Below are 27,331 nucleotides of genomic sequence, written 5' to 3'. Positions count from 1 at the left end.
TTGGTAGAACTTACATATTTAATAAAAGAATAACAAGCCAATTCAATTTCTATTTTTATTTTCCATAATGATGCCAGTTCTTTCATTCTGTTAAATTACAAATCTTCTATAACTAGCTTTGGCATATTCAAAGAAAGAAATCACAATTTGTATATAACTCTAGCCTTTATGCCATCTTAGAATATTATAATAATTAGGGAACAGTAGGGGAAAATGAAAAAGATTAGATTGTGACAAATAAGTAGTTGTTTTTACTGTTTTCACCACCAATTTGTAGTTCAGAAAATTGAATTTATTTAGTTTATAAAATTGAATTTTATGCCATCCTAAGTTCAAAAGGTATATATTTTTCCATAAAATTTTGCTCACAGTGTGGGAATTGCTCGTTTTGTAAGGGGACAATACTATTGGTGACATACACACGACACAGTGCTGCAAACAGATTTTTCCCTCAGAGTGGTGTTTTGCTTGCCCAGAGGATTAGTTAGATAATCCACATGGAAGACATTGCAAATTAGCTTCCCAGCCTAACTTCCCCTCAGTGTGAAGACTACTATCATATGCAATGAAAGAATATGTCCTCTAAAATCTATATACTTTTATTAATTGCTAAATATTGATTGGAAATTAACCAACTTTATCACAGGCAAAAACCAAAATTTTAAAGCCTTATATTTTTTTATCAGGCAGGAGGATTTTACACCCTACTGGACTTGTAGATTTTAATCATTGACCTCTTACCTATTATTTGGAAAAAAATGATAAACTAATTTCCTAATAATGAATATATAGAAAATTCAACATGAAACAACTTTGATATTAACTAAATAGACTTCTCAGTAATAAAACTAACCCACATTTCTCCTCTTGCTCCAGTCTCTTTGAGACCCTGCTATGTAATCAATCAAGATTTTTGTCTTAGAAGAAAAGACAACTAAGTTTAGAGCCTTTAAAGTCAAGTTTATGTTTGCCTTGATTTGGGAGAGTTCCACAAATCAAAATATGAATTAAGAAAATTAAATACTACAGAAAGGAGTTATTGACACTAATTTTGCAGAAGCAAGGGAGGGAAAAGTTTGTTGCTAAGCCTTCCCATTCACTCAAGAAAAATGTGCCAACAGCTTGGGAAGTTGGATAACTCTTTGGGAACATAACGGATAACACATTAGATTTTTTTTTTTTTTTTTTTGCATGTTACAGTGAAGAAAGCAAGATACTAAAAGCAGCTTTCTGCTTTGGAAGCCTGATGTCATCAATATGCTATTTTTGCTCTTTGCCAGGTTAACAGAATTTATTGCAGCAATTAATGCAAAACATATGTGCTGAAATACCCACATGAAAAATATAATTGCCCCCAACTTAATTTGCTACCTTTCAAAAGCCTGTTTTTGCTACCTTTTCTCAATGCATCTAGTTAAATAGAATGCAAGTGTTTTTTATGAAAAAAGAGAGAAATCACTACAATTTATCTTCTTAAGTAATTAAAAAATTATCTTAAATGAGGGGAAAATTTCCAGAGGGACTAAAGTCTACTTTTTGAACCATGTTCTATTTTCTCCATTATTGACCTCTATTACAATTCTAATAATTAATTCACACTTCATTTTTATTACATAAACCTTAAATAATCACACTCTGGTTATATTAACAATTTCCTCACAATCTCTGTGAGCAGAATTCCTGAAAAAAAAAAAAAAACATTCTTTCCAGGTTGAGAAAAAAAGTGTTAGGAAAGGAAGACAGAGCTAAGAATGTGTAAAGAAAAAGCATCACAGACATCTTCTACTTTTCTATTCTTTTGTCCATATCAAATCTCCTTTAACTTATTTTCTTAGTGGGTCCCCCACCCACACAGATCATCAACTTGTGAGTGTAATCACTTTGCAGTTTCAAGTAGTCCTACCTACTTGGTTTCCTTCAATTTTCCAGTCTAAAATTCTGAGCATTTCTAAGTTACTCTTGCAAAATCACAGGACAAATTAGTACAGTTGCTGGGATTAAGGTGGAGAAGCTAATGCTTTTCCTGCTGCCCTAACTCACAAGCATTTGTGCACAGGGAAAGCATGAGGTTAAAATCAAAAGACAAAGACAAGAGAGGGTCTGGCTCAGTTAACCACATTATTACGATCCCTTTCCTCAGTTTCCCCAATTGCAATAACAGGAGATGTCATATTACCTATTTTAGGGCTGTGTAAATAATTAAATGAGGTCCAGTAAATAGTGAATGCTAATACAAGTGAAAAATCTTTTCAATCAGCAGAACACTGTGCAATTATTATCTCAATGTTAGGCATAGTACTGAGGATACATTTAGCGTGGGAATGTACTGGATTCAGCAATTCTTTCATGAAAAACTTTGAAGCTCTGACAAAGCCACAGACACATCAGCATCATCCAACTACTATCCTACCTCGGCAACATCATTCCCCCAAACTCTCTTTGGCCCACTCCACGCTTACTCCCAGAATAGGAGTAAGAATAGAAATAGAAAAAATCTTGTTTTAATAAAACGATGCCATTCAAATCTGGGGCTTTGGGGAAAACAGACAACTTTTGAGTGCACAAGGTGGGGGAGGGGTGTTTAAGGAACATCCCCTCAGCAATCACTAGGGGCCTAAGAGGTGACATTAGTAGGTAGCTTTAAAGAAAACTGAAAAAAAAAAAAATCCTCATTTCAGTCTAGAGACCCAAGGAGAGGAGAATGTATGAAAAAGAAACAAATAGCAAAGGTATAGGGTTAGGCAGCGGCAAGCTGAACAACGGTTGTTTTAGCCACTCCAGTACCTCCCAACCGAGCTGGCCAAGTAGGAGACGCTTTCCCAACTTTGCAGGGAAACTTGCGGAACCTATACTCCCCCCGCCCCCTCGCCTCCATCTGTCACCTGGTGAGCCCGTGAGCACTGATGGAAAGGAGACCACGCCACCTCCGGGCGCCAAACTGAAAAGGTTGGCGATAGCAATGGGGGAGTCGGTGGGGCGCTCATGGATTCCGGGTCAAGTCGGTCGCCCAGGTCAGGACGTGCCCGGCCCATTCAAGGCGCACGCGGGACTGACCCCCAGGTCCAGGTGGCGAGAAGGGGACGCCGCGCTGTCCCGGTGCCAGCAGCGCCACGGCAGCAGGCAGAGGGCGCACGTTTGCCTCTCGCCCGCCCCAGCCTCCTCCAGGCGCTCGTGTCTGCCTAACTTTGCGCCTTCGCCCCCTGCTCGCTCCAGACTACGCCGCGGGCCGAGAGCGCCCAGCGCCGTCCGCGGGGCGGCAGAAACCGGGCGCAGCGCCGCATCGGCCTGCGCCCGCCCGCCCGCCCGCCCGCCAGCGCGGTCCCCGGGGTCGGAGGCGCGCTAGCTGGCGCTCCGGGACCGGCTTCGGCAGCCTGGCGCTTGGAGACTCGCGCACAAAGAGCCACTGGCTTCCAGAGGGCGGGGGCCTGGGTTACGTGGACCCGGAGTTGTTCTCTGTGATCTGATCTTTAATCTGACGCGAAGTGAGAAAGTAGTGAATGGTTGGGGGACAGTTTTCTCTTTGCACCACTGAGTCTCGTCCTAGCGCGGAATAGTCGGTGGTGAAGACGCCCCGCTGATGGGTGTGGTGGCAGCAAGGAGCACTTGCTCCTCTCTCTGTTCCCACTTTACAGTCCCTACCCTACCCGTAAAACTGCTTCGTGCTAAAATTTCTCAGGGCACACTTTGTAATTTCCTCTATATTGCATTATCAAATGTGAAAGGTATAACGCGAAAAAAAAAAGAAAAAAGAAAGGTAGTCATTCCCTCCCGTGGCCACCCCTGTCTATGGCGAAGATCATTCACAACAGTTTGTTTGTACAGTGCTGCCACTTTGCCACTTGTATTTTTCCCCTCCTTCCTCATCTATTATTCTCACTTCACCATGTTGGTTTGGATTAGGTGGATTTTCACACTTTGCTTTGACTAGAACAGCAGGACGTGATTTAGAAAACGAAGGGGTGGGGGTGGGGGTGTCCACAGTGAGGGCTTCCAGTTTAATAACATCACTCCAAATTTGAAGCCTTATTTGCTGAACTGGTTTTGATTCCATCCTCCCTCCATATGCATTCGCCCAGACATTCAAAGGGGGAAGCATTCTTTGGATTACACACTTAAAACTTTCCTGGATAAAATTTTTCTTCTGGGGAAAAATCAAAAGTGTGTAAATGTGAGAGGAGAAACAAAGAAAGGCACCCTACCCCCACCCCCACCCCACATTTTTATTTTAAAGTATGCAGGTTTTTAGGGATTTAATGAAAATTGATTACCAGATGTTTTATGTGATAAATGTCTTTCTTTTAAGCAAAAGATTGATATATTAGCATTGGCTTTAGAACCTTTGCATTTCTCTACCTCTCCATCTTTCTAATCAACTTTTTATTTTATTTTCACTTGCAAAACCTTTTTTTTTCTTTGTAATCGACCACCCTTTTTATTTCAAAGGAAGCTGGTAGGAGGCAAACTAAAACTTGCTGACTTTTAGACTTTTCCTGGAGAAAACCTCCTGCCAGGTTCCAAGAACTACCTGATACCAGGCAGCTGGGAATAGACCTAGAAAGTGAAATCAGGGAGTGCACATGTATGGACACCCTGAACACAATGAGGAATGTCTTCCTGGATTGATTGATTTCCGGCTTGAAAGCCTTCGCATTTTATAAATGTCATAACATTGCTTTTATTTCTAAAGTTATTACAGAAAAATTAGCCATGGTTTTCAAATTTTTGTGAAGTGAATTTCTAATCCCGGTTTTCTGTATACCTGTATGAATAATACAATGAATGCTTCACAACACTGGTCAATCCTTTATTTGAAAAATCTGTGGAAAGCTACTTGTGGGCTTGCTAAAAGCCCTTTATTGACCCTCCTGGTGATAAAATCCAGATCTCTGAAAACAGAACCCAAAAGGGGACACCCGCATCTGTTCTTCTAAATCTTCCCTCAAATAGGAATTAAAGTAACAAGGTTTATTAAAGATTTTAAAGAAAAAATATGCATTCTATAAAATAAACAAAGTTGAGGATCTTGACAGTACATGACTTGTAAAACTTAATGGACTTCCAAGAAATACATGATACATCTAGTATTTATGCCAAACAAAATCATTGGAAAATGACTCAAATCAAAGGTAGGCCACATCACACCACATTTCTTAGGAAATGTCTATAAGAACTTATTCAGTTTTGATGATTTGTGGAAAGTTGAAGATGTTATGACTTGAAAAATGTAACTCTCAAGAACACATCTTTCTGTTTCCATTTGAAGTGAAGTTAGTAAATCAAATATACAGTGGAAATATGTTTTGCCTTTAAAAATCCCTTTGCAAAAATAACTGATTATTTGATATTTAAAAATTGTGTTTATTTTACTTCAGAAAAATTGCAGATTTTCTGAATCGATTTTAACGTTTAGGGATCGTTATAAAGATAGTTATTGTAAGAAAGTATTAAAAGTCATTGGACCCTTAAAGAACAAACCAAAAATTGAATATTAAAATGTGGATAATATATAAACATGATAGAAATATTTTACTAAATCATATCTTTAAAAATGATTTAATTAATAGCAAGGCAAAATTACTAAATTATTTATGTGAGCAAGGAGCAAACTATAAGTTCAAGTAATAAAAACTTTACATAAAACTTTCTAAACTCACTAAACAATGAAAAAAAAATTAAGTTCTGATTGTGTATAATATTTTGTTTTAAATTTTTATATTAGTTTTAAGTGTTGTTCATTGTAGCTTCCAATTTGTATGTTTCATGGAAAAGATAACTTTATATAAAATACAACCATGATCTAACATGTGGCAATGGTGTTTTATTATATGTAGTTCCCCTTTTATAGTTTCAGTCACTTCTGAGTTATAAATATAACCAACTGACTTTTTACCTTAGGTAGAAAAAATTACAACAGTCATAGCACCAATAGTAAAAAACCATAAAATTAAAAATGATGATAGTAAAGCTATTCAGTATTTATAAATCTATTATTGCTAGAACACTTAATCTCTAAAAGGGTTTGTAATTGCTAATTTATGAGAAGCACTGGAATGGTGTGATGTGTAAAACATAAAAATAAGGAAAATGGGATATCAAAGTGAATATTTTCCCCACTTGAATTATTATTATTAATATTAGTCTTTAAAAGATATAGATTCAGAATGAATTAATTTCATGACGGATTTTGAGAGGTTACAAGAAGTTTCTTTCCGGCACAATCAAAATATTATCGTAGCAATTCAGATTGTCAGTAAAAGCTTAAACAAATTTGTTGATAATCCTGTTAATGACCTAGGTCAAGTGTTAACTGTTGTGGGTTATAAAATAGTGAAATTAAGGTTTCTCCTACCTTCAGGCAAATAGCACAGTTATAACTGTTGAGGGGGATGTAGGGGCAAGCTATTAGGAGAGCTATTAAATTACAAAAATGTATAATGCATTCAATTATTTAGTCTAGCATGAAGAAATGCTATTAAAAGCAAATGTAAACCCTCCTCCAAAAAAAACCCTATAAAGATGATATGATAGCTTAGTTCTCTATTAATGTTTCAGTCACACTGTGTTCTTATTTGAGGATAAGTGTTTATGTATGAAAAGTGATGCCAATTTATAGTAATTTGTAAAAAGGGAAAAAACTGCTATTTATTTGTCTCCAACATTTGCCTAATACTCACAGGCAAGCATATAACATTCATCTGCACATTTTACTTTTAAGCTATAAGCAATCACACAATCACATAGTCTCCTTTAGCATTTAGGAGATTTATGTTCAGGGAAATGCATTTCATAGAAACAGTGTCCCAGCTACTTAAAAAAAAAGTTTCCAAAATAAGTAGTATATAAATATGTAGATTTAATTTATTCAGTTCTATTTTGAAAACTCTGATTTTCAATGTAAAGAGCTCTGTGGGTAAATGTTAATCCAATTTATGAACACTTTTGGATAGAAAAATGATTTAGTGTATTATATACTGATGAATAAGCCATGCATTTTGCCTCAGACTTTAATACTGCTTCAAATGTATTAAAGTATTTGAAGAGAGTACTTTATCCAATTCTAAAAAGGTTGAACTAATAATAGTAACTTCATATTACATCAAGTTTTAATCTCTTTCCAAAGTTATTTGCATTTATCATTAATAATCTATCTGAGATGGAAACAGGGAGAAAATATATCAACTTTTAAAGTCATACATAGTGTAGCAATCATATTTTGCCATGAAAAGTAGTTGATTTCCCATTGGAAGTCTTTTCCTATGTCATGTAAACAGAAAGAGCTGATAAGATTATAATGAAGTTTCTATAAAGTTCTGTTTAAGTATACAGGCCCGGTTCTTGAGTTAAGTGATTATTGGAATGATGAATGTGTATTATAATTGAGGAGACCAGTGATGGAAAATTATTTGTAACTGGATTAATAAAAGGGGAATTAAGATTATACTTTTCCTAAGTTCTTATTCTTATAAGAAGGCAGGCTATTTCAATATTGATATTTGATTATCAAATCTCAAAAATTTAAAAAATTACACAGCTTCACATTTCCTAGCAAGTAACTCAATGGCCTGGTTTTGTCCCTTTTAGTTCTATCATGACTAACTTCATAACAGATTGAAGAATATATTCTAGCAAATATTTTTTGGTAAATTCTAATAAATTTTCTATAGTGTTGAAATATAATTTTGAGCATAGTATTTTAAATGCATTTTAGTATTTTACATATATTTTTCAAAATTATATCAGAAATCTACATTAATACGATTCATTTCATCATTACTCCCTCAATATATGAATTTTCAGAGCATTACTTTCTATTCAAATTACATAGAACAATTGCATGAAAATTTTGGCATATACTCATAATTTTCACTTTTCATGTTATTCAACTCAACTACTAAAAGACAAGCTATTTGATTAATATTTAAAACCTCACTTCAATATTACCTTAGTTAAATCATTCATCTTAAATTTGTTTTAAAGCTTTCCTCCATAACTGTAGAAGGTTGAGGAGATACTACCCATAAGACACAATCTGGAAAGAATAATCTGATGACTGAAGGATGGATAGATAAACTTTTATCCAAGCAAATTAAATGTAATCATGTTAGTTTCCCGAGTATATTTACCTTCCTATATACATATTGTTAGTGTGTACCTGACTGCATAATTATGTACATTATATAGCCGAACATACACAATGTGAGGCTTAAAAGCAATTTGCATATTATTATCCCTGTTTCTTTAAATTAATATTCATAAATTTTTACATAGGTGTGAATAAGTTTAAAGGGTCATTTTTTTCTCTTGGAATTTCCTTAAAGGTTATGTTTTCCACAAAAATAATGACTCTCAACTGTATTCCTGTGTATTATTAATTCAGTAATATCCATTATCTAAATAATAAATATTCCACCTGGAAAACTATAATTTTTCATAGCAATGTGGGAATTATAATACTATTTTATAGTTATTGTTAATATTTTAATATCTTCACAAAACAAGAAGATTTAAAAAAATACCAATTTTTACTTTTTGGGGTGTTACTCATTATACAAATGATTACTCTTGCCTTTCATTCATGAAGAATGATTGAGTCTTACTTTCAAATTAACATTTTTTAATTTGGTTTGAAAAAAAATCATTTGTGGGTAAGATGATTCTCTTCATCCTTACATTTTAGAATATTTTCAGTTTCCCAATTAAAGAAAGACACAGGAAAATTTAATGAAATCTACCAAATTGATAAAGGCAGTCACTAAGGCAAGAAAGAAATTAAACTGCTCTATTAGCAGTGAAAGTAGGTCACCAAATATAAGAGGCAGTTTTACATTTAATGAAAAAGTTTCTCAATATTTTGTTTTGACTTGTCTTTTTAAAATAATGTATACTGTACCATATACAACAGTATTGTCTTGACAATATATTTTTTAATGAGTGATATCTCCAATGTGGCATTTGCACATCAATTGCTTAGTATTGCTAATTTGCAAAATACATTGCTAAATGCTATTGTTATAAGTTTAAATCATCAAGAAGAAATTTAAGTTGTATATGTTGCTTTAAAGCAATCAATTATTTAAAGAAGTTTTTCTTAAGAGTTAGTGATTATATTCACAAATCATTAGAAACAGATCACAAAAGATATACAGGGAAAAGAAAATGTATCTATTAAGTACATAATCTTGTAGGAAACATCACTGTACTTAATATTAGGTTTTCACTTGAATCCATTGAAAAGGTATGCATGCCCACTGCAAGGAAAATAAATAACCAACATCAAGGAAATGCCATTTGCAGCATATAAACATTCTTTCTTAATTTGCTAGTCAGTTATTTACTATATCTTCCCAGGAGCTATTCACTATTCATTAAATACATTCTCCTATTTGTATATAAGCCCTTAAACAAAGAGAATCCCACCTACGCTTATTGTAATTCCTGCAAATATTACTTATGTTAATGTGGCATATGCTGCTCATTAGAACCTGTACCATAGAGCAAACCACTGCCTGGCGGGGTACACATCACTTCAATACAGCAACATAAACACACACGCACCTCCGCTTCGTGAAACTCTGATTTCTCTTTAGTCCATTCATAAATGCCATGATCCCAAGTAGGAACAACCTGTCATTACCTTTAAACCTACTAAAGAATCTAGAGAGAGAGCAGGGTTGAATTTTCTTTTAAACTTCTCAGAGGACCACATGGTCATAATTAGAAAATAAAATACTGCCTTGGCGATTTGGCAATTAACATACTGGGTTGCAAAACTGGAGTATTTTCTTTCTTTCTGCTTCGAATTGGCAAACAAGGTAATTGCTGAAATTGGTATCAGATTAAAAACACATTTTGAAGGTTTAGACAATCCAAAACGATCTCCCAAAGTGCTTTAGAAGACAGTTGGGAGTAAAAGCACATCTTTCGTTCACTCTCAGAACAAACTGCTGTATTCGGAGGCACCTTAAGGACGTGCAAAGGCTTCGGTGGGAACGCGCTTGGAGGAGCGTGAGCCCCGCGGGGCAGCGCTGCGCGCGTCGCTGTACCTGGCTTACCTTCATTGGAAGGCTGGAGAATCAGTTCCCCGAAGCAGCTGAGAACAGAGCAGCTGAGAAGGAGGAGGATGGAGAGGTGACAATCCATGTTGCTGGTGCAGAGGGCAGTGAGAGGAGCATATCTCCATGAAGCATGCCACTGATGTGAGGGGGAGCGCTCTGATTGCTGGAGAAGTTACCATGCTCCGCTCGCAGGCTGATGTCAAGTTTGACACTGGAGATAAGGAGGAGTCTGGCTGCCTTTGCGCGAAGCTCGCTCAGGGACTCCCCGGGTCCTAGTGCCGTCTGCAGCGGGCGCTAAAGCCGAGCGGGACGGCTCCCTGGCTCGGCTCGCTCTGAAGCACAGGAAGCAGGTGGGGGTGGAGGTGGGGGGCGTCGCCAATGGGGCAGGAAACCCAGACGTCGTGATGGGACAGGGGTGGTGCGAGAAAAGCACCCTCTCTTTATGTTCAATGAAAAGCAGCTATTTTAGTGCTTCCTCTACATGCTCTGTTGCTTAATTCACCAAAGAAACTAGAACAGGGATAGGAGTATCATATGGCAATGTTGTGGAAAAGAAACTGTAATGCCAGAGAAATGCGTGTTATTCAAATAATAGCGGCTTTTCATTTAAAAAAATCAATGATGATTGTATTGTTTTTTTAAAATGAGTTATTCTTTTACTATGTTCAACATGCCCATAACTCTCTCTGAGTCCTTTGTAGTTCAGAGAGACACTGATGCACACCCTGACTCAGAAAGTCTCTGCAGTTCTACACCAAATGGTATCAGGGCATTTAAATAGATTTGGCACAGTGATTTAGTGCACATATGGTGCACTTTGGTATTCCAAACTGGGAAGTAAGCTTCAGTATCCTATGGAAGTGAACAAACCCAGCCCTAGCAGTAGGTCAACATTTATCCCTGTTCTGTGCTGTAAGAGTAATACAAACCAAACCTAAATTTCTTGACAATACTTTCCCCCTCCCTCACCATTGGCTGTTAGGATCTCCAGTTCTGTGAGAGAAACAATGCAGAATTCACAGTTCCCCATTCAACTTTCAGGCACTGATAACTGATAATATTTGGATCCTGTTCTTCTTTAACATTCCAAATCCAATAGCTAAATATTAATGTCACTTACTTTACACCATAATTACAAATGGTCTCCCTTATTTCCAATGTAATTGCAATCTATTTCAGCCAAATAATTTTGTAGTTTATATTTTAAGAACTGTTCTCACTTATCTTTAAAATATCCCCCAGAAAATGATTACTCAGATATACTCCCACACATCTATCTCTTCCTATTCTAAAAAGAAAACAAGATTATTATATTCCTTGAACATCTTCAGAAAGTAAAGGTATGTAGGCAACCTTAAGATCAGTGATGCATTTTAGAGCTCTAGGCAGTGTAATCTAAATAAAAGTTTGAAAAGGCCTTGATAAACAAGCACTATGAGAGAACACAATTTTCACCTGAATTTAAATTAATGGTTCTTGATAATAGTTTGTTGGCTGTGATGGGGACGTGAACAGAAGCAGCCGGGGGAAGAGAGTGACCCTGTTCACTTCTCTATGTGTGTCTTGTTATTTTGTATTTCTAGCTTCTTCTCACATTATGTCACCAGAAGCTGTAGAACCCTCAAGTGCCAAGTCTGTCAGAATTGAAAATAATGACAGACACTGAACAGAGGACTTAGATAGTAGTGACTTGGTGGCACTTTTTAAAGTTTCAACACAACACTTACATTGTTCTAGTGTTAGATACAAATTTTCTGAAACTTGAAAGAAACCAAAATCTTATTTAGATTGACAATTTGAAAGCATTTTGGAAGAACATGTCAATGTGTTGGCATGCATGCACATTGGCCCTTCTCATGCCATTTCTCTTTTCACACTTAAGAGCTACTTGTCACTGTGAAAAGAGGCATTCATGTTTAAAGGAAGCTACAATAGTGTCAAATGAGTACACAAAGCAATACCTGGCCTGAGAACATGATGTAAATGATATAAAATCTCTAAATTATTGGTTCTCTAGCACTCAGTAGAGTTTCCATAATCTCAGCAGCATTCTAGATAGACGTGAAAAAGAGTGATGCCAACAAACACAGGACAACAATGAATCTGGCCACAGTAGGAGTGGGAAAGATAGAGGCAAAGGCAGCAGATTCAGAAAAGGCCATGTCAAGAAAGTGGTAGTTGAGTTGCAGCTTGAAGGATGACTAGGAGTTCACTAATTAGAGAATGGTTCAGAAGGCACTGCAGGCAGGCAGGCAGATGGAACATAAACAAAACCAGAATAGTGTCCAACTGAGGCAAAAAAAAAAAAAAAGCATCTGGCATATAGACAGCATAGGGCATTTTAAAGTATTTGTGGTAGAAAAACTGCCAGAATACAAGGAGGTGGGGAGTGGGGACAGAGTGCAGGGAAATGTTCTTCAAAGAGCAGTTAGAAAACTGTGCAGAGATCTTAATATCACCTGTCAATGATACAACAATATATTCTAGACTAAAGAGAGACATTAAAAGCATTTTTGCATATAAATTGATCATATCAGAGTTTTGGGAAGAAGTTTTATTGATAGCACAAAACAGGGTATCTCCATCGGTGGTACTTAGTCACCTGCTGTTGAAGTACCTGGAATGCTTAGTAAGAAGTTATTCCTTCTTTCCACCACAGACTTTTCAGTTGTTTTTTTTTTTTTTTTTTTTTTGAGACAGAGTCTTGCTCTCTTGTCTGGGCTAGAGTACCATGGTGTTAGCCTAGCTCACAGCAACCTTAAACTCCTGGGCTCAAGCAATCCTCCTGCCTCAGCCTCCCAAGTAGCTGGGACTACATGCACACGCCACGATGCCCAGCTATTTTTTTCTACTTTTAGTAAAGATGGGGGTCTCACCCTTGCTCAGGCTGGTCTCAACTTCCTGACCTCCAGTGATCCTCCTGCCTCGGCCTTCTAGAGTGCTAGGATTACAGGCATGAGCCACTGCACCACACTGACCACAAACTTACTGAATAAAAATCTCTGAGGTTGGGACCCAGGAATCTGCAGCTTAACAAGCTTCTCCGGTGATCCTCGTGGTCCCCTACATTTGAGAACCACTGCTGAGTGTGAAGGAGAGAAAATCAGAGACAGGGCTGTTACATTTATGGCTATTATAAAAAATAAGACTAAAGTGATAAGGAATTGAACTAGGATCTCTCAGAAGGAGGGAAAATAAATGACACCTGTTTTAGGGGAAAGAAGCACCATTCCCCCTCTTCCCCTTTCCTTAGAAGAGGGGACAATCCCGCCAAATCTAGAAAGCGGTGTTTTAAAGAAAGGTGCTCTTAGAAGAGAGATTAAATGTGAAAAACAAGCTTCCTGGAGTAAATAACAAATACCTCTATATAGTAATAAATTTTGAGGTGGTGTCAGGAGTATGGGAAAGAGGAGATGAGAGGGCCAGGAAGCAGCAAGTTATGAAGAGTTTTATGAGCTCTTCTAAGGAGCTTGGACTGAGGTTGCTGAGGGACAGAAGAGAGATAATTTAATTTGCATTTTCGAAAGATTATTTTGACATATTTAATAAAGGAAAAGAAAATGGAAACAAAAAAGTACAGTCAGGAGCCAAGAGACCAATTAAGAGGCCTTTGCCAAGGGTGGGCAATATTATGCAGAGGTCCCCAGTGGGGCTTTTGAATGAGACCAACCTAGGTCACTGCCCCGGCTCTGCCACTCATAATAAAATTCAGACAATAACAGATCCTATCTCACAGGGATGTTGTAAGGATTATATGAGATTTGGAATGGTACAGATAAAGTGTTACCCTGTGTTTGACACATTCAATACATTTTTAAAAACCTTGATCCAAAGGACAGACCTAGAGAATGTGATTTGGAGCAGTAACAGTAGAATTGAAAACCACACAAGTATAATGGGGGTGGGAGGACTGGCAAAACTTCATAATAGATTGATTATGAGGAATGAGATAGACAGTAATGTCTAGGAGGCCTTTTATTTCCTGGCTTGAGTAAAGAGGTGGTCAGGAGTACAAGAGTGGTTTGAGAAAAGAGAATGGGCATGGGATATAAAGATTTCTATTTTAAGTATGTCTAGTTGGAATGACATGAGGAAAAGCCAAGAGTAACTGAACTATTAGGAGTCAAGAGATTTAGTGTTGTTTCTTTGGGAATCATTAGTGTATAAAAATAAGCAGGCATATTCACATAAGGAAAGTGTTGGCAGGAAGATCAGTTGGCCAAGGAAGAAACTCTAGCATAGACCAATATTTAATAGGCAGGCAGAAACAGAAGAACAAAGAACCAGCATAAATTCACTTATTAGAAGCCAAGCTTATTAAAAGTTTCACAAGCATTTCACTGTTAAGAGTGGTGCATGCAAAAAAATAAAAATCATTAAGATGTTGACTGACAAGTCTCAATTGGACTTGACAACTTTCTTGATAAGAGCTTCTTGGAATCTGTGCCCTCCCCTCTGTTCTTCCCACTCCTTCTGTAGCCACGTTCATCGCTCTCCTCTATCTGTTGACAATACTCTTTTTCACTCCCTCCAGAATGGTGCTCAGATTATGGAAACTCTTTATTTGTTGTTTGATATCTCTTGACCTAAAGAGTCTACAATTTAGGAATCCTATTAATAACCTCCTCCCATGCCAGGTATTGCCTTATACTCATTTTGACACTATTGTAGTTTCCTTCAAACATAAATGCCTCTTTCCACAGTGAAGGTTTTGATGACTTTGGTGGTAGCAGTTTTGGTGCATTAATGGAGCTACAAGATTGATTAACATAAAGGAGTAAATGGAAAGTGAGGAAGTAAAAACAAAAGTATACTATACTTTCAAGAAGGTAAGCTTAGAAGAGAAGACAAGCCTAGCAAAGAAGAAAGCAAGATCCTATGAGAATATTATAAAATGGAAGAGGCTTATATACATTTCTTTCTCATGTGCTTAACTGACTAGTGATGCAATTAATTGACAAGAAATACAGTGAATCAAATTTGGAAAGTGGAGGAAAATTGGGAAAGTAATGAGTTCTGTTTAGGACATTTTGAGATGCAAGTGCAGTTAATAAAGCCAGTGGTTAAATATAAAATAAGAATCACAGAAGGGAAGTCAGGGCATAAACTTCAAGTTAAAAAATCATTGTAAATTAGTAGTATCTTAATCCATGGAAATAAATGTAATTGCCCAGAAAGGTCACAAATAGTGAGGGGAAAAGATGACTCAGAATATAATTCTGATTAAATAAAATATTCAAAAGGCAGAACAAAGCCTATAAGAATAATTATCTTAATAAATTGAGTAGGAGTAAATATCATGAAAGAAAGGTGAAGAGAGAGAGTCAGAGAGGACAACAGAGTTGAAAATTTTAGGAATGGAAGATTCAACCAAAAATAAGGTAAAGTTAGATCAAGATTGAAAGCAAAATGATCTTTCCAGTTAATGGAAAGACCACAAGATTAGGAATTCCTTCCCAGAAAATTGTGTTTAGAGCTACAAGATTCTTTAGAGCTTCTCATTTTATAGTTAGAGAAAGTAAAACATCAGTGACTTCACACCAAGGCAACAATAGGGTAGGTATCTCAGCGATCTTGCCATTGTACTAAGGAAATATTAATATTAAAAAAAAACACTTATAGGAAACTTTAGTGGAAATTTTCTGTTACCTAAATATTGGGAAGTGATTAGAAGAATAAAATAATCTAAGAAAGCTTCTTCAAGTGATTTTTCAAGACAATTACTGAATTTTGGATTTGAAAGTAGTCATGGTAGATTGCACAAATTAATTTGCTGTATTTTAACTGATATCTACTGAATTGATATGTTTCTAATTTAAACATGCAAGTTTATGCAATCAATATAAAAATTAGCATGCCTAGATTAATTGAAAAATGCTAGGTATAAATTAGAAAGATTTCATCCAATTGTTATAAAGCTGTCAAAAGCAAAGCAAAAGATTATATCATAAATATGATTTGCTTGTTAGAATAAACCAATGCTATTAATATTTAAAATATACTCTTATATTCACTTTTATAATTACTTCTGAACCATTTCTCCATTTTTAGAATAAAGTTTACTACAACTTTATTTCCTAGTCTCCAATTTCTCTTGCCAAAGACAGTCAAAACAAGCCAAGAGTTCACTTTAAAATCTAAGGAAAACATCCTAAAGCCCTGATCAAACTCTAAGCAACCACATATGGAGCTGGAGGAGGTGGGAGAGTAAAGGGAGTGTTTTTGCTGGTTGGGCCTATATTATAGTCCCTTTAAATCCAGTTTTGAAAAATAATGATATATATACACATGTATACCTTCATATACATATGTTCATTCATACATACAGACACATATGAAATATTGTATGTCCAGTAGTATTTCCTAGAGAAAGGCTTGTTAAAATACAGAATATAATTTAGTAAATCAAGGGAAGGGCCTGAGACTCTGCATTACCACCAAGCTTCTAGGTGGTGTCTGCTGCAAGTCTGACAGCACATTGCCTGTCAACATTCAAGAACATATAGATTTTGTTTGGGAAATTAGTATAATTATGTAGATACATGTTTAAATACAACTATCAAAATATTAAAAATCATAAATGGCAAAAATATGGGAATATATAGCTTAATGAATTCAAACTTCAAGATAAATCTATGCTCCAGCAAGATAATTAGAAAATACTATTATGCCCGAAATCCCTCTCTTCTTGAAGGTATGTAGTCAAGGCTGCACTCTCTTTAATGTAAACTTTTATTTCACTTTTATGAAAATCACTCATAAGCATTTTATCATTTACCGATGTGCATTATTATTTAACTGTTTCAAAGGTATGAATTGTCTGCCCAATATTTTAAGTTCATTAGGGACAAAATCAATAGATAACATCATCTAGAAAAATGAAAGCACTGTTAACCCCAATAATGTATATTAACCTATTTCATTTTGTTTCAGATATGTTGAACATGTGATAATGATAGTTTGATGATAATTTCTTGAGATACGTATTGAGAAACCATATTTCAGCTATCTAGATTTTCAGGGCTTAACAGGCATAAAGTAACCACTGTAAAAACAAACTCATGACTTAATATAAAATGAATTTGTGTTTACAAGTATTATGTTTATCTAAAGATTTAAAAACTCTTCATTTCTTAATTCTTCAATTAATTCTAAATATAAAATGGCATTTTCACTTGTTCAGTGTATTGTTATATGGTTCGGTAAAACAATAATAGCAATATGGCCTATCAATCGAAGGGGATGCTTCTAAGGATATCACACAGATGCTGTATTTATAGCTCAGGTAAAAACGTGGGAGCGTCCAAAGTGTTCTTCACATAAAGCAAAAGGTGATAAAAGATTATTAAATGCTTTGTCAAAGTATATTTTGAGAACATGTGGCTTTAATTTTGTTTCTAGAGTATCTCATAAGCCTGGACATAAAATAGAATTACTCAATACAGGAAAATTAACTGATTATTTGCTTGTCTAACCATAGTCATCAATTCATCTGGGAACCAGAAAAATAATCCATATTAAGTCATAGAGGCCTTATATTCAACAGTGTCAAACATTAGTGATTTTTCACGGATGCTCTGGTTTCCACAAGTGTACAAATAACCTCACCTGCTTTTCCAATTTGTCTCTTAGTGCTGTGGGTCAGTGATCCCTATTATGTCACCTCAATACAGTGGTTAAATAATGATAAATAATTTAAAATGTGGCAGGTAGTCCACATCTTAATGTCAATCATCTTTACCTATGCAATATTTTTCAAGTTTAAATGGAAGCTACTTCCATTTCAAACTCTAGGCTTTTATATATACAAATATATTTTCTTAAATTCAAAATTACATATTTTGCACAGATGATGGAACCTAAAACTTAACTCAATTTGAAAAATAAATTAAAGAGAAATTATACTAAAAAAACTTAACATAATTACAAATATACTGATAATATACATTTTTCTAGAAAAATGATTATACCCTCCTTCAATTATTAATTATGAGAATGAAAGGATTCAAAATGTTCCTGTTGTATTCTTATTTCAATGTGTTCACTTCTGCAATTTCTATTATTTAGTTAGTTTAGGCAGCTCAAATAGTCAGTAATTATTTTTTGAAATACTTAAACACAAGTTAAAGCCCAAAGTAAAAGCTTGGACCTTTTCCAATTCACTTTAGAGTACAAAAGCTGGAATAGACTTACAAGTCAAGTTCACATACAGGAAGACTGTGTGTTGGTGGAATCATCATATCTAAATAAATGAAGGAGTAATGTCGCATGCCAGTACTCACTTCCCTTGATTTCATGAAAGATTTTTTTTAATTGCCAAACCCCTGGCTTAGGAAACTGCTATAGTCCATGCACTCCACTAGAGGGCTCTGAAGAGGCAGGAGCCACCGCAGCTGAACATTCTGTTCAGATCTGTTCATTGACATAGAGGCCTTCACGGGAATAAGCACAATTTTACTTTTAGATGTAGTTTGATTAATTTCCTAATTTGTAGTAATTAAGAAGGGTTTAGATGCGTAGATACATCTGTGAGTTTTATCTAATTATGGAACCTCGTATTTACCTTATCTGGACTCTATGATTAGTTTATCACAGCCGTGAGCCATCAAGAAAAAATGTCATATTGTCACACTTGATTCCTTGTTCAGAGAACTCTACCCATTTCCATAAGAAGAGTGATCACATGGATGATAAACTTTCTTCTTCTTATTCACCTTTACATGCAGTGTTTCCTCATTGAATTTCCCCATGAAAATATTTAATAAGAATGACACGAATGTAAGATTTACAGACCAATACAGATATTTTCTGAAAAATGTTTTAGTAAAATTTACTATAAATGGAAAAGAAATATGATGAAATTAGTAATTAAATAAACACCATCACCAAAATGAGTCCCTTTAGCATATGGAGCACAGAGAAAATGGATTCACCTGCAACAATTATGATAAAGGTATTGTGGAATGCAACAACTGCAGAAAAAAACTGAATTATTTTATCTTTGCACTTTAATTTAAATGGACACAATTTCGAGAAGGATTCAAACAAAAATTGATAGACCAAATGTCCTAATATGTTTTTGGCAGCAGCATACCTGACAATTCCATGGAGTGTGTCTTGCTCCTGCCAGTAAAAGTGACTTACCCCTGTGTGATTTTCAAAAGAGACATGCTATACTCTTTGAAAAAGCATGGAAAAATCTTTATACGGATGATCTTCTCTAGAGGAGAACATGCCTACCTTATAAAACTGGATCTATTTTCTATCTCTACTGCTAAAACTTGCAAATATCTATTTTTAATATCCTTCAGAGTGGATGTTTGCACAAGTTCCATGATATTAGCAATGTCTTTGTTTAACAATATTCTAAGTCAGGATTTTTATTTAGTAGGTTGCTGGTTATACTTCATTTATGGAGTAATATGACAAATGTAAGAAATACCATATTGTATTATGATGAGCCTACTGAAGTGCAGATTACTTCTTTGTTGGAAAGATAAGAATAGCCAATGAATGCTAAGTAGCCTTATAGACCACCAAGTGTAACAAAAGTCTGGTCCTGCCAAAAAATGATGTTATCCAAAATACTATGTAATTAGGTGCCTGGGGAGCAGAGATTTTGGTCTGTTTTTCTCATTGTTGTATTCCCAGTATCTGGAATATTGCCAGATACATAGTAGGTCCACAATCAATATTTGGTGATTGAATGAAAATGTATTTCATATTCATGATAATATATTTAAAGTTTTATTTTTATTAGTATCTTTTTAGTTTTTTGGATTCATTTCATGCCAGACTTCATGTACTTACCAGTTTTCTTCTTTAATTTTCCATTTCAAACTGTTTAACATAGCTCAGAAATGTAGGTATAAGAAGTTAATTATATAGCAATTAGTAAGATTTATTCCATTGTATTTGAATAATTATATATAGGGCATTTTTTATAAAAATTAAACTAGTAATTTTATACCCCCCTTTAAAAACATGGATAACTGGTTGACTAAACAATATTAAGGGCCTGTTTAAAATGAACTATTGCGAGAAAGAGAAAGAGAGAGAAAGATAAAAGTTATTTTTAAGGTGACCAATATATAAATAGCAAAAATCTTTTCTATATATTCATTTAATTTATTTAACAGACTTTACATTAACTTATTATCATTCATAATACATTGCTTTCATAAAGAGTGAAGGAAGCACAACAAAATTATCATTTAACAAAATAATATAAATATTTTCAGTCAGCAAGATTATTTTATTTACTTTTTTTTTTTGAAATTTAAAATACTTGAAAAGTAATATTTTATTTTATGGATTTTCCTCCACAGATAGGAACGGGGGTGTTCTCATACCATTAAGATTCCAACAAATTTAACCACACAGACAGGGAGCTCTTGGCCTCATGATTGCATAAATAATAAAAGAGTAACTTTTCACTGTGTATATTTAAAATAACTGTAAAAGTAATAAATCATTATATTCAATCAAATTTCAATTTTTAGATTTCCTTTTAAAAGGCTATTTAGTGGAGGAAGTGAATAAAGGAAGTACAGAGTTTTTGAGAGCAATAAAACTACTGTGTATGGTAGTATAATGATGGATACATGTTGTTATACGTTTGTTCAAACCCATAGAATGTACACCAAGAGCGAACCCCAATGTAAACTATAGAGTCTGGATGATAATGATGTGTCAATGTAGGTTCAGCAATTGTAACAAGTGTGCCACTCTGCTGGGGGAATGTTGATAATGAAGGAGGCTATGCATGTGTAGGGGTAGGAGGTACATGGGAAATCTCTGTACCTTCCTCTTAATTTTGCTGTGAACTTCAAACTACTCCAGAAATAAAATCTTTATTAAAATACTATTTAATATCCACAAAATTTAATTTGTATTTTTAATTAATTATACCACATGTGATATTCATTTTAGAGCATCAAAATTCAACAAATTAAAACTTTTTGCTTAAATTATAAAATATCTCACTGTGCAATAAAATGAATATAACATCTGATTTATAGAGAAAGCCTGAGATTTAAAGTCTTATTGTTCCTCAGGACAAGCACATAACAGGAAAAGCTAGAGCCACACAATTCCCTTTACATTAGTGTACACAATATGTGTTCATGTGTTGGCTGGCATCTATTATAGATGCTTTACTTGCTTAATTTGTTTTCATCATCTATCTACAATTACAAGCATACTCTTTTATGGCCAATCATATTTTGTCATTCTTAAGATTGTAAGGGAAGAACTTAGAGAAAAAAATTTAATGCATTATTTGTGAGGTTAAAAGAAGAACCTAGCCTTTTCATATTTATTCATATATTTAGTTATTCAAAAATTTGAGAATCAACAGGGTCGTCTTTGGGTAAAGACATGATTTCTAGTAGGACTAAAAACAGAATTCAGCCTGTTTAACAGAGAGTATCTACATATTAGAGAGGTTTTCCAACTTAGAAAAATAAGTCCTTATTCACTTGGATGCTTCTGTGCTTTATGGAGCATTGAAGTCCCAGAATAAAAACAGTAAATGATGTTACAGTAAGACCTATGACACACTGTATAGGTCTTCAAAGAAATATTAAGACATAAAAATCTTGAAACATGTTTTAACAGATTATATTGAAATAGAATAAATAGAGAAATTAACAAGGGAAAAGAAAAGGCAGATGTAAATTGTGGGTATAGAAGATTCACATATCCCCCAAATCATCCTAACATTCAAAATAAATTCTAGCAGGTATTTTCCCTCAATCACAAATTCTAGAAAGCAATAAGTTCTCAAAGAAATAGGGTAAATATAATTTTAAGTTACAGACACAATTATTCAATCTACCTGATCAAGACACCATTTTCCATCACCTTACTCTGTATGTATGAGCATTTAACAGCTATTTAGAAATTCCTGCATGATCTTATTATTAGAATCTTTTCAAGAGGTTTTCCCAAGAACAAATTTTTCATCTCTATTTCCTTGCTTACATCTGGCAAATGGCAGCTTTGCATAGTTTGGAGAAGAAGGCTAATAACACTGTAGATGTCTGTCTCACTGCTTGCTAATGAATCACTTCCAGAGGAGCACTGGGCGGATAATGAAGCAATGATAGGCAGCAACTAGAACAAGAAGTGAGGCTGAGAGTAAATGTTCAAGCTCAAGACATACAGAAGGCATGAACTCTTTAAATCTAATTAGATAAAGGGCTACCGTTAGAGATCAATAAATGCATTTTATTTGAGATTTACATGGAGTAATGTTTCCTAATGTTTAGTGATCCTGTATTTTTTTCTATGCAAACAAAGATAGCACATGAAAGTAAAGTGAAAGTACCAATGGAATACTGTAAAGTTTCACAAGTACAAAATTCTCTCCTTGATAGTTAGTTGCTTTAGTGACTCTGACTTAAGCCATTGTCCTAAAAATAATAATTTGATTATGAAAAACCTTTTCTTTCATAGGTTTTAAAATTCCAGAAATTCAATATCTAAAAACTTTTAAATTTAAAAAGGACCAACTCAAAATAGAGATGAAAAGAATATGTTGATTCTTAAATGTATTTATTTACTATTTGAAATCATGTCATTAATTTATGTTGCCTACTGAATTTTTAAAAATAGGAACCTGGATTAAAAATACATATCATGAAATATATTAATTTGGAAAGTTGAAAAAGGGGTATCTATCATTTTGGGTGTGGATAAATATATCAGATGCACTCGTTCAAAGTTATTTCTATCAGGAAATGAAATGCCAGGATTTATTTTCAGTAAATTAACCATGGCAAAACTATATAATTTAAGTATTCCACTTACATATTTCTGTGGAAGTATCCCTGAGTGGTAATTTCAGTATTTGAGCTCAAGTCTTGTTTCATTTACAGGAAAAAAATATAGCAAGAAAGTGTTAGAACATGTATCATGGAATTAAATATTCTGGACCACGTACTATGTATATACAAAAACCCTAAATCTCTTAATAAAATTATCTGTCATCAATGGCAAGATTTAATTTCAGACTCATACAATCAAAAATTAACTGTAATATTATAGAATTCATCAGCTATAACTTGTCTGCAGAGTTCCACTGTTTACAAAAGATATCTAAAATATAAACATACTAGCATTTTATTGAGTGGGAGAAAATTCTCATTATTGATCAGAAACCACAAGTTCACTCCAACCAGCTAATTTTGTACAGTGAAATGAACACCAAAGAGATTTAGAAGCAGCACATTTGGTGAAGGGAATGATAGCAATCAGTTTAATGCAGTGATCAAAATGATACCAAGAGTGTTTAGGTTGAAGCAACATGTGAATGTACAGAAAAGCTCTTTAGATTATTTTTCAATAGTGAATATCAAAGAAAAAGTACTATTTGTCATATTATAACTGTTATATCACTAGAAATAAAGGGTTGAGGGATCTAGAGGCAAAAGTTAAGAAGGATTTTTTTTTCCATTATATTTTATAGACTCAGTAGATTTTGTGGTGGTGGTGAGAGTTATGTCATACACTTTAAAAATAATTTTATGGTGATCACAGTTATCCAATCTAAATAAAACTTTAAAAAGAGGTTATATTTTAAATGTAAATATAAAGCCTTAGAAATCACATGAAAATATAATAATTTGACTTGTTGCCTGAAATAGAGAAAGTAAAATTATACAAGTATTGTTTTTGGACTTTTTAATAAAAACTATTCTGACAGGGGTATCGTGATATCTCATTATAGTTTTAATTTGCATTTCCCTGATGATTAATGACATTGAGCATTTTTTCATACATTTATTGGCCATTTGTCTTTTTTCTTTCCGTTCATGTCTTTTTTCCATTTTTTAATAAGGTTGTTTGTTTTCTTCTTGCTGATTTGCTTGAGTTCTTTGTAAATTCTGAATATTAGCCCTTTATCAGATATGATGCTGGCATGGATGTAAATAGAACGAATGCTTATACACAGTTGGTGGGACTGCAAATTAGTACAACCCTTATGGAAAACAGTATAGAGTTCCCTGAAAGAACTAAAAGTAGACTTACCATTCCATATAGCAATCCACTATTGGGTATCTACCCAAAGGAAAAGAAGATTTTCATCAAAAAGACAAATGCACCGCAATGTTTATTGTAGCACAATTCACTATTGCAAAGATAGTGGAATCAGCTCAAGTGCCCATCAATTCATGAGTGGATTAATAAAAGGTGGCATGTGTATATCATGGAGTACTACTAAGCCATAAAAAGATTAATTAATACCTTTTGCAACAATCTGGGTGGGACTGGGGACCATTCTCATAAGTGAAGTATCTCAAGAATGGAAAAGAAAACACCACATGCACTCACTATTAAATTATAACTAACTGATGAGCACACACGTGCACAGAGGGAAGTATAATAAAACTAAGTAGAAATCAATGAGGAGGGGAGGGAGGGGAGGAGGTAAAACCTACCTAATGGATACAATGAACACTCTTTGGGTGATGGGCACACCTATAGCATTATAATCCATGTAACCTAAAGCATTTGTACCCCCTTAATATTTTGAAATAAAAAATACAAAAAAATTATGCAAGTAATGGATTAAAAATTTACACCCTCCCAGACTTTTTGACTGAAAGAAAAACACTAAAGTTTACTTAAACTTATTACAATAAGGTTCCAGAGATGACTGAAACTTATGATTTAAGTCTAGTTCTGAGAAGTATTCATCTCATTTTTGCCCAAACTTGGTGTGTGCTCCCGAACAAAAGTTCCTAATGTCTTACTATCTTAATCTTCAAAGTAAGATTTTTTGCCCATTATTTATAAAGTCCTCTTTAACTCTAAAACACTTTTATATAAAAATCAAATTGAAGAACAATTACCTTTTAGGGTCCTATACCATATTATTTGTTTCAAGTGGAAAATCATATTATTGGCTTAAGTATCCAGGATGAAGAAGCAAGTAATCTCAATAGTAGCATATGTACCTACTTCTTCAATGTATATTGCCATTATTGTGTTTTTCGCCATTTTTCCTTTTAAAACCATAATTTCAATCAATACTACCAGCTTAGCAAGATATACTCCTACCCAGCTGACTCCCAAGAAGCAATGCAGGCAGTTCATTAGTAGAGTCTATTCAAAAAGAAAGATGATACAGTTAAGTAATACTGAAAATACATAAAAATTCCCTGAATCTTTTCCAATCCTACTACTTCTTCCATGTCAACATCTCATAAAAATAGTTTTAGAACAAAAGAGATATTTCTTTTATTTATAGAATGTGTAAAATCTACAAAAAGTAGAAAAAACTCATGGGAAATATCTTACACATTTTTCCTGCTTTTTTAAAATTTCAGAATATTGCTGGGATACAAACATTTTGGTTACATGAATTACTTTTGTACAGTTTAAGTCACAATTACAAGTGTGTCCATTACCCAGATAGTGTACATTGTACTTGTTAGGTGTGAATTTACCCATTTCCTCCTTCTCCCTCCCACCTGCTTGATTTCCATTGAATTTTACTACCATATGTATATGAGTGTTGATCATTTAGTTCCAGCTTAAAAGTGAGTACATGTGATATTTGTTTTTCCATTCTTGTGATACTTCACTTAGGAGTGTGGTCTCCAGTTCCATCCAGGTTTTATTAATACTTTTCTGGTTTTGTTAATTATCCTTTGGATGTAGGTTCTACCTACATGGTTCTACCACATGGTTCTACAGGTATTCTAGCACTATTTGTTGAAAAGTCTTTTTTACTCATTGAATTTGTCTTGAAATTTTTGTCAAAAACCAATGGAACATATATATGCAGGTCTATTTCTAGATTTTGTAATATGTTTCATTGATCTATATGTCAGTTCTTTAGCTAATACTACTCATTCTTGGTTACTAGAGATTTAAATAGAATAAGACTTAAGATCAGGTTTTTCTACAATTTTCCTTTCAAACATTGCTTTGGTTATTCTAGATTATTTGCATTTCCATATACAATTTTGAATCAGATTGAAAATTTCTGCCAAGAAAGTTCTTGGGATATTATTGGGATTTCAACTAGAGTAGAATTGCTATCTTAACAATATTTAGCCCAATATAGTAACATGGTATATTATTGATATCTTCTGTAATTTCTCTCAGCAAAGTTTTGTAATTTTCAATGTGTCTTATGAATCTTTTGTTATATTTATTTCTGTATTTTATGTTTTTGATGCTATCATATATTTTATTTTCTAATTTTTTGCTGCTGGTATATGAAAATATAATTGATGGATTATATTGACTTGATGTCTTACAACCTTGATAAATTCACTTACTTTGTTCCAGTAATTTGTATATTCATTAAGATTTTCTATAAAAACAATCCTGCCATCTCTGAACAGAGACAGTTTACTTACTTCTTTTCAATATTTATGTATTTTCTTTATTTTTGTTATTGCAATGACTGGGACCTTGAGTACGAAGTTGAAAAGAAGTGAGGAGAGCACTCATCCTCATCTTGTTTCTGACCTTGTGGGGCAAGGATTTAACATATCACTGAATTATCAGAATAAATAGGAAATAGATTTATATTACACATGCATATGTAATTATATATGAGTGTAATATATCTCTATTATACATGATTATGATATAGCAATCTATAGAATAATGAATTATAAAACATTTGACTTACATACTAATGTTATAATTATTATATAATATAGATATAGGTTATAAGGAATTAACTTAAGTGATCATGAAGTCTGGCAAGTCTAAAATCTGCAAGGTGGGCCTCCAGCTACAGTTCCAGTCAGAAGGCTGGCAGATGAGAGAACCAGGAGAAACGATTTTCTAGTATTAAGTCCACAGGCGGTCTGCCATAGAACTGAGAAGAGCTGTTGCTGTAGATAAAATCCAAAGGTACTCTTCTGGACAATGTTCTCCTGCTTTGCGAAGGCTGGTCTTTTTGTTTCTCTCAGGCCTTCAGTTGATTGGACGAGGCCTACCCACATTATGGAAGATGATTTGCATTGCTCAAAGTCCAATAATTTCAGCATTAATCTCCTTCAAAATCATCTCAAAATCGCCTTTGCTGCTTTACCCTTTAAAACATCCAAAATAATCTTTAATCAAATGTTGGACACCCCATGGCCCAGCCAAGTTGACACATAAAATTAATCATTATAAACATCATTAATTATGACATTAGCTGGAGACTTTTTGTATATGCCTACCATCAGATCAAGAAAGTTCCTTTCTATTCCTAGAAGGAAAAAGCCTTTACTATCAGTGAATGTTGAATGTCATCAGATACT

General features: G+C 34.3%; 1 protein-coding gene across 1 annotated transcript in view; it reads right to left on the bottom strand.

The window, feature by feature from the left end:
* Nucleotides 1–10,322, bottom strand: part of EPHA3 (EPH receptor A3) — a 340,388-nt gene extending 330,066 nt beyond the window's left edge. Inside the window, exon 1 of the mRNA XM_012750987.2 lies at nt 10,053–10,322. Within this exon, the coding sequence (XP_012606441.2) occupies nt 10,053–10,140 (88 nt within the window). The 5' untranslated portion in view covers nt 10,141–10,322. The remainder of the gene's footprint in view (nt 1–10,052) is intronic.
* Between the last annotated feature and the right edge of the window lie 17,009 nt (nt 10,323–27,331).

This window comes from Microcebus murinus, chromosome 1 (assembly GCF_040939455.1).
Source record: "Microcebus murinus isolate Inina chromosome 1, M.murinus_Inina_mat1.0, whole genome shotgun sequence".
Taxonomy (NCBI): Eukaryota; Metazoa; Chordata; class Mammalia; order Primates; family Cheirogaleidae; genus Microcebus; species Microcebus murinus.
This window is presented reverse-complemented; position numbering and strand designations above follow the sequence as displayed.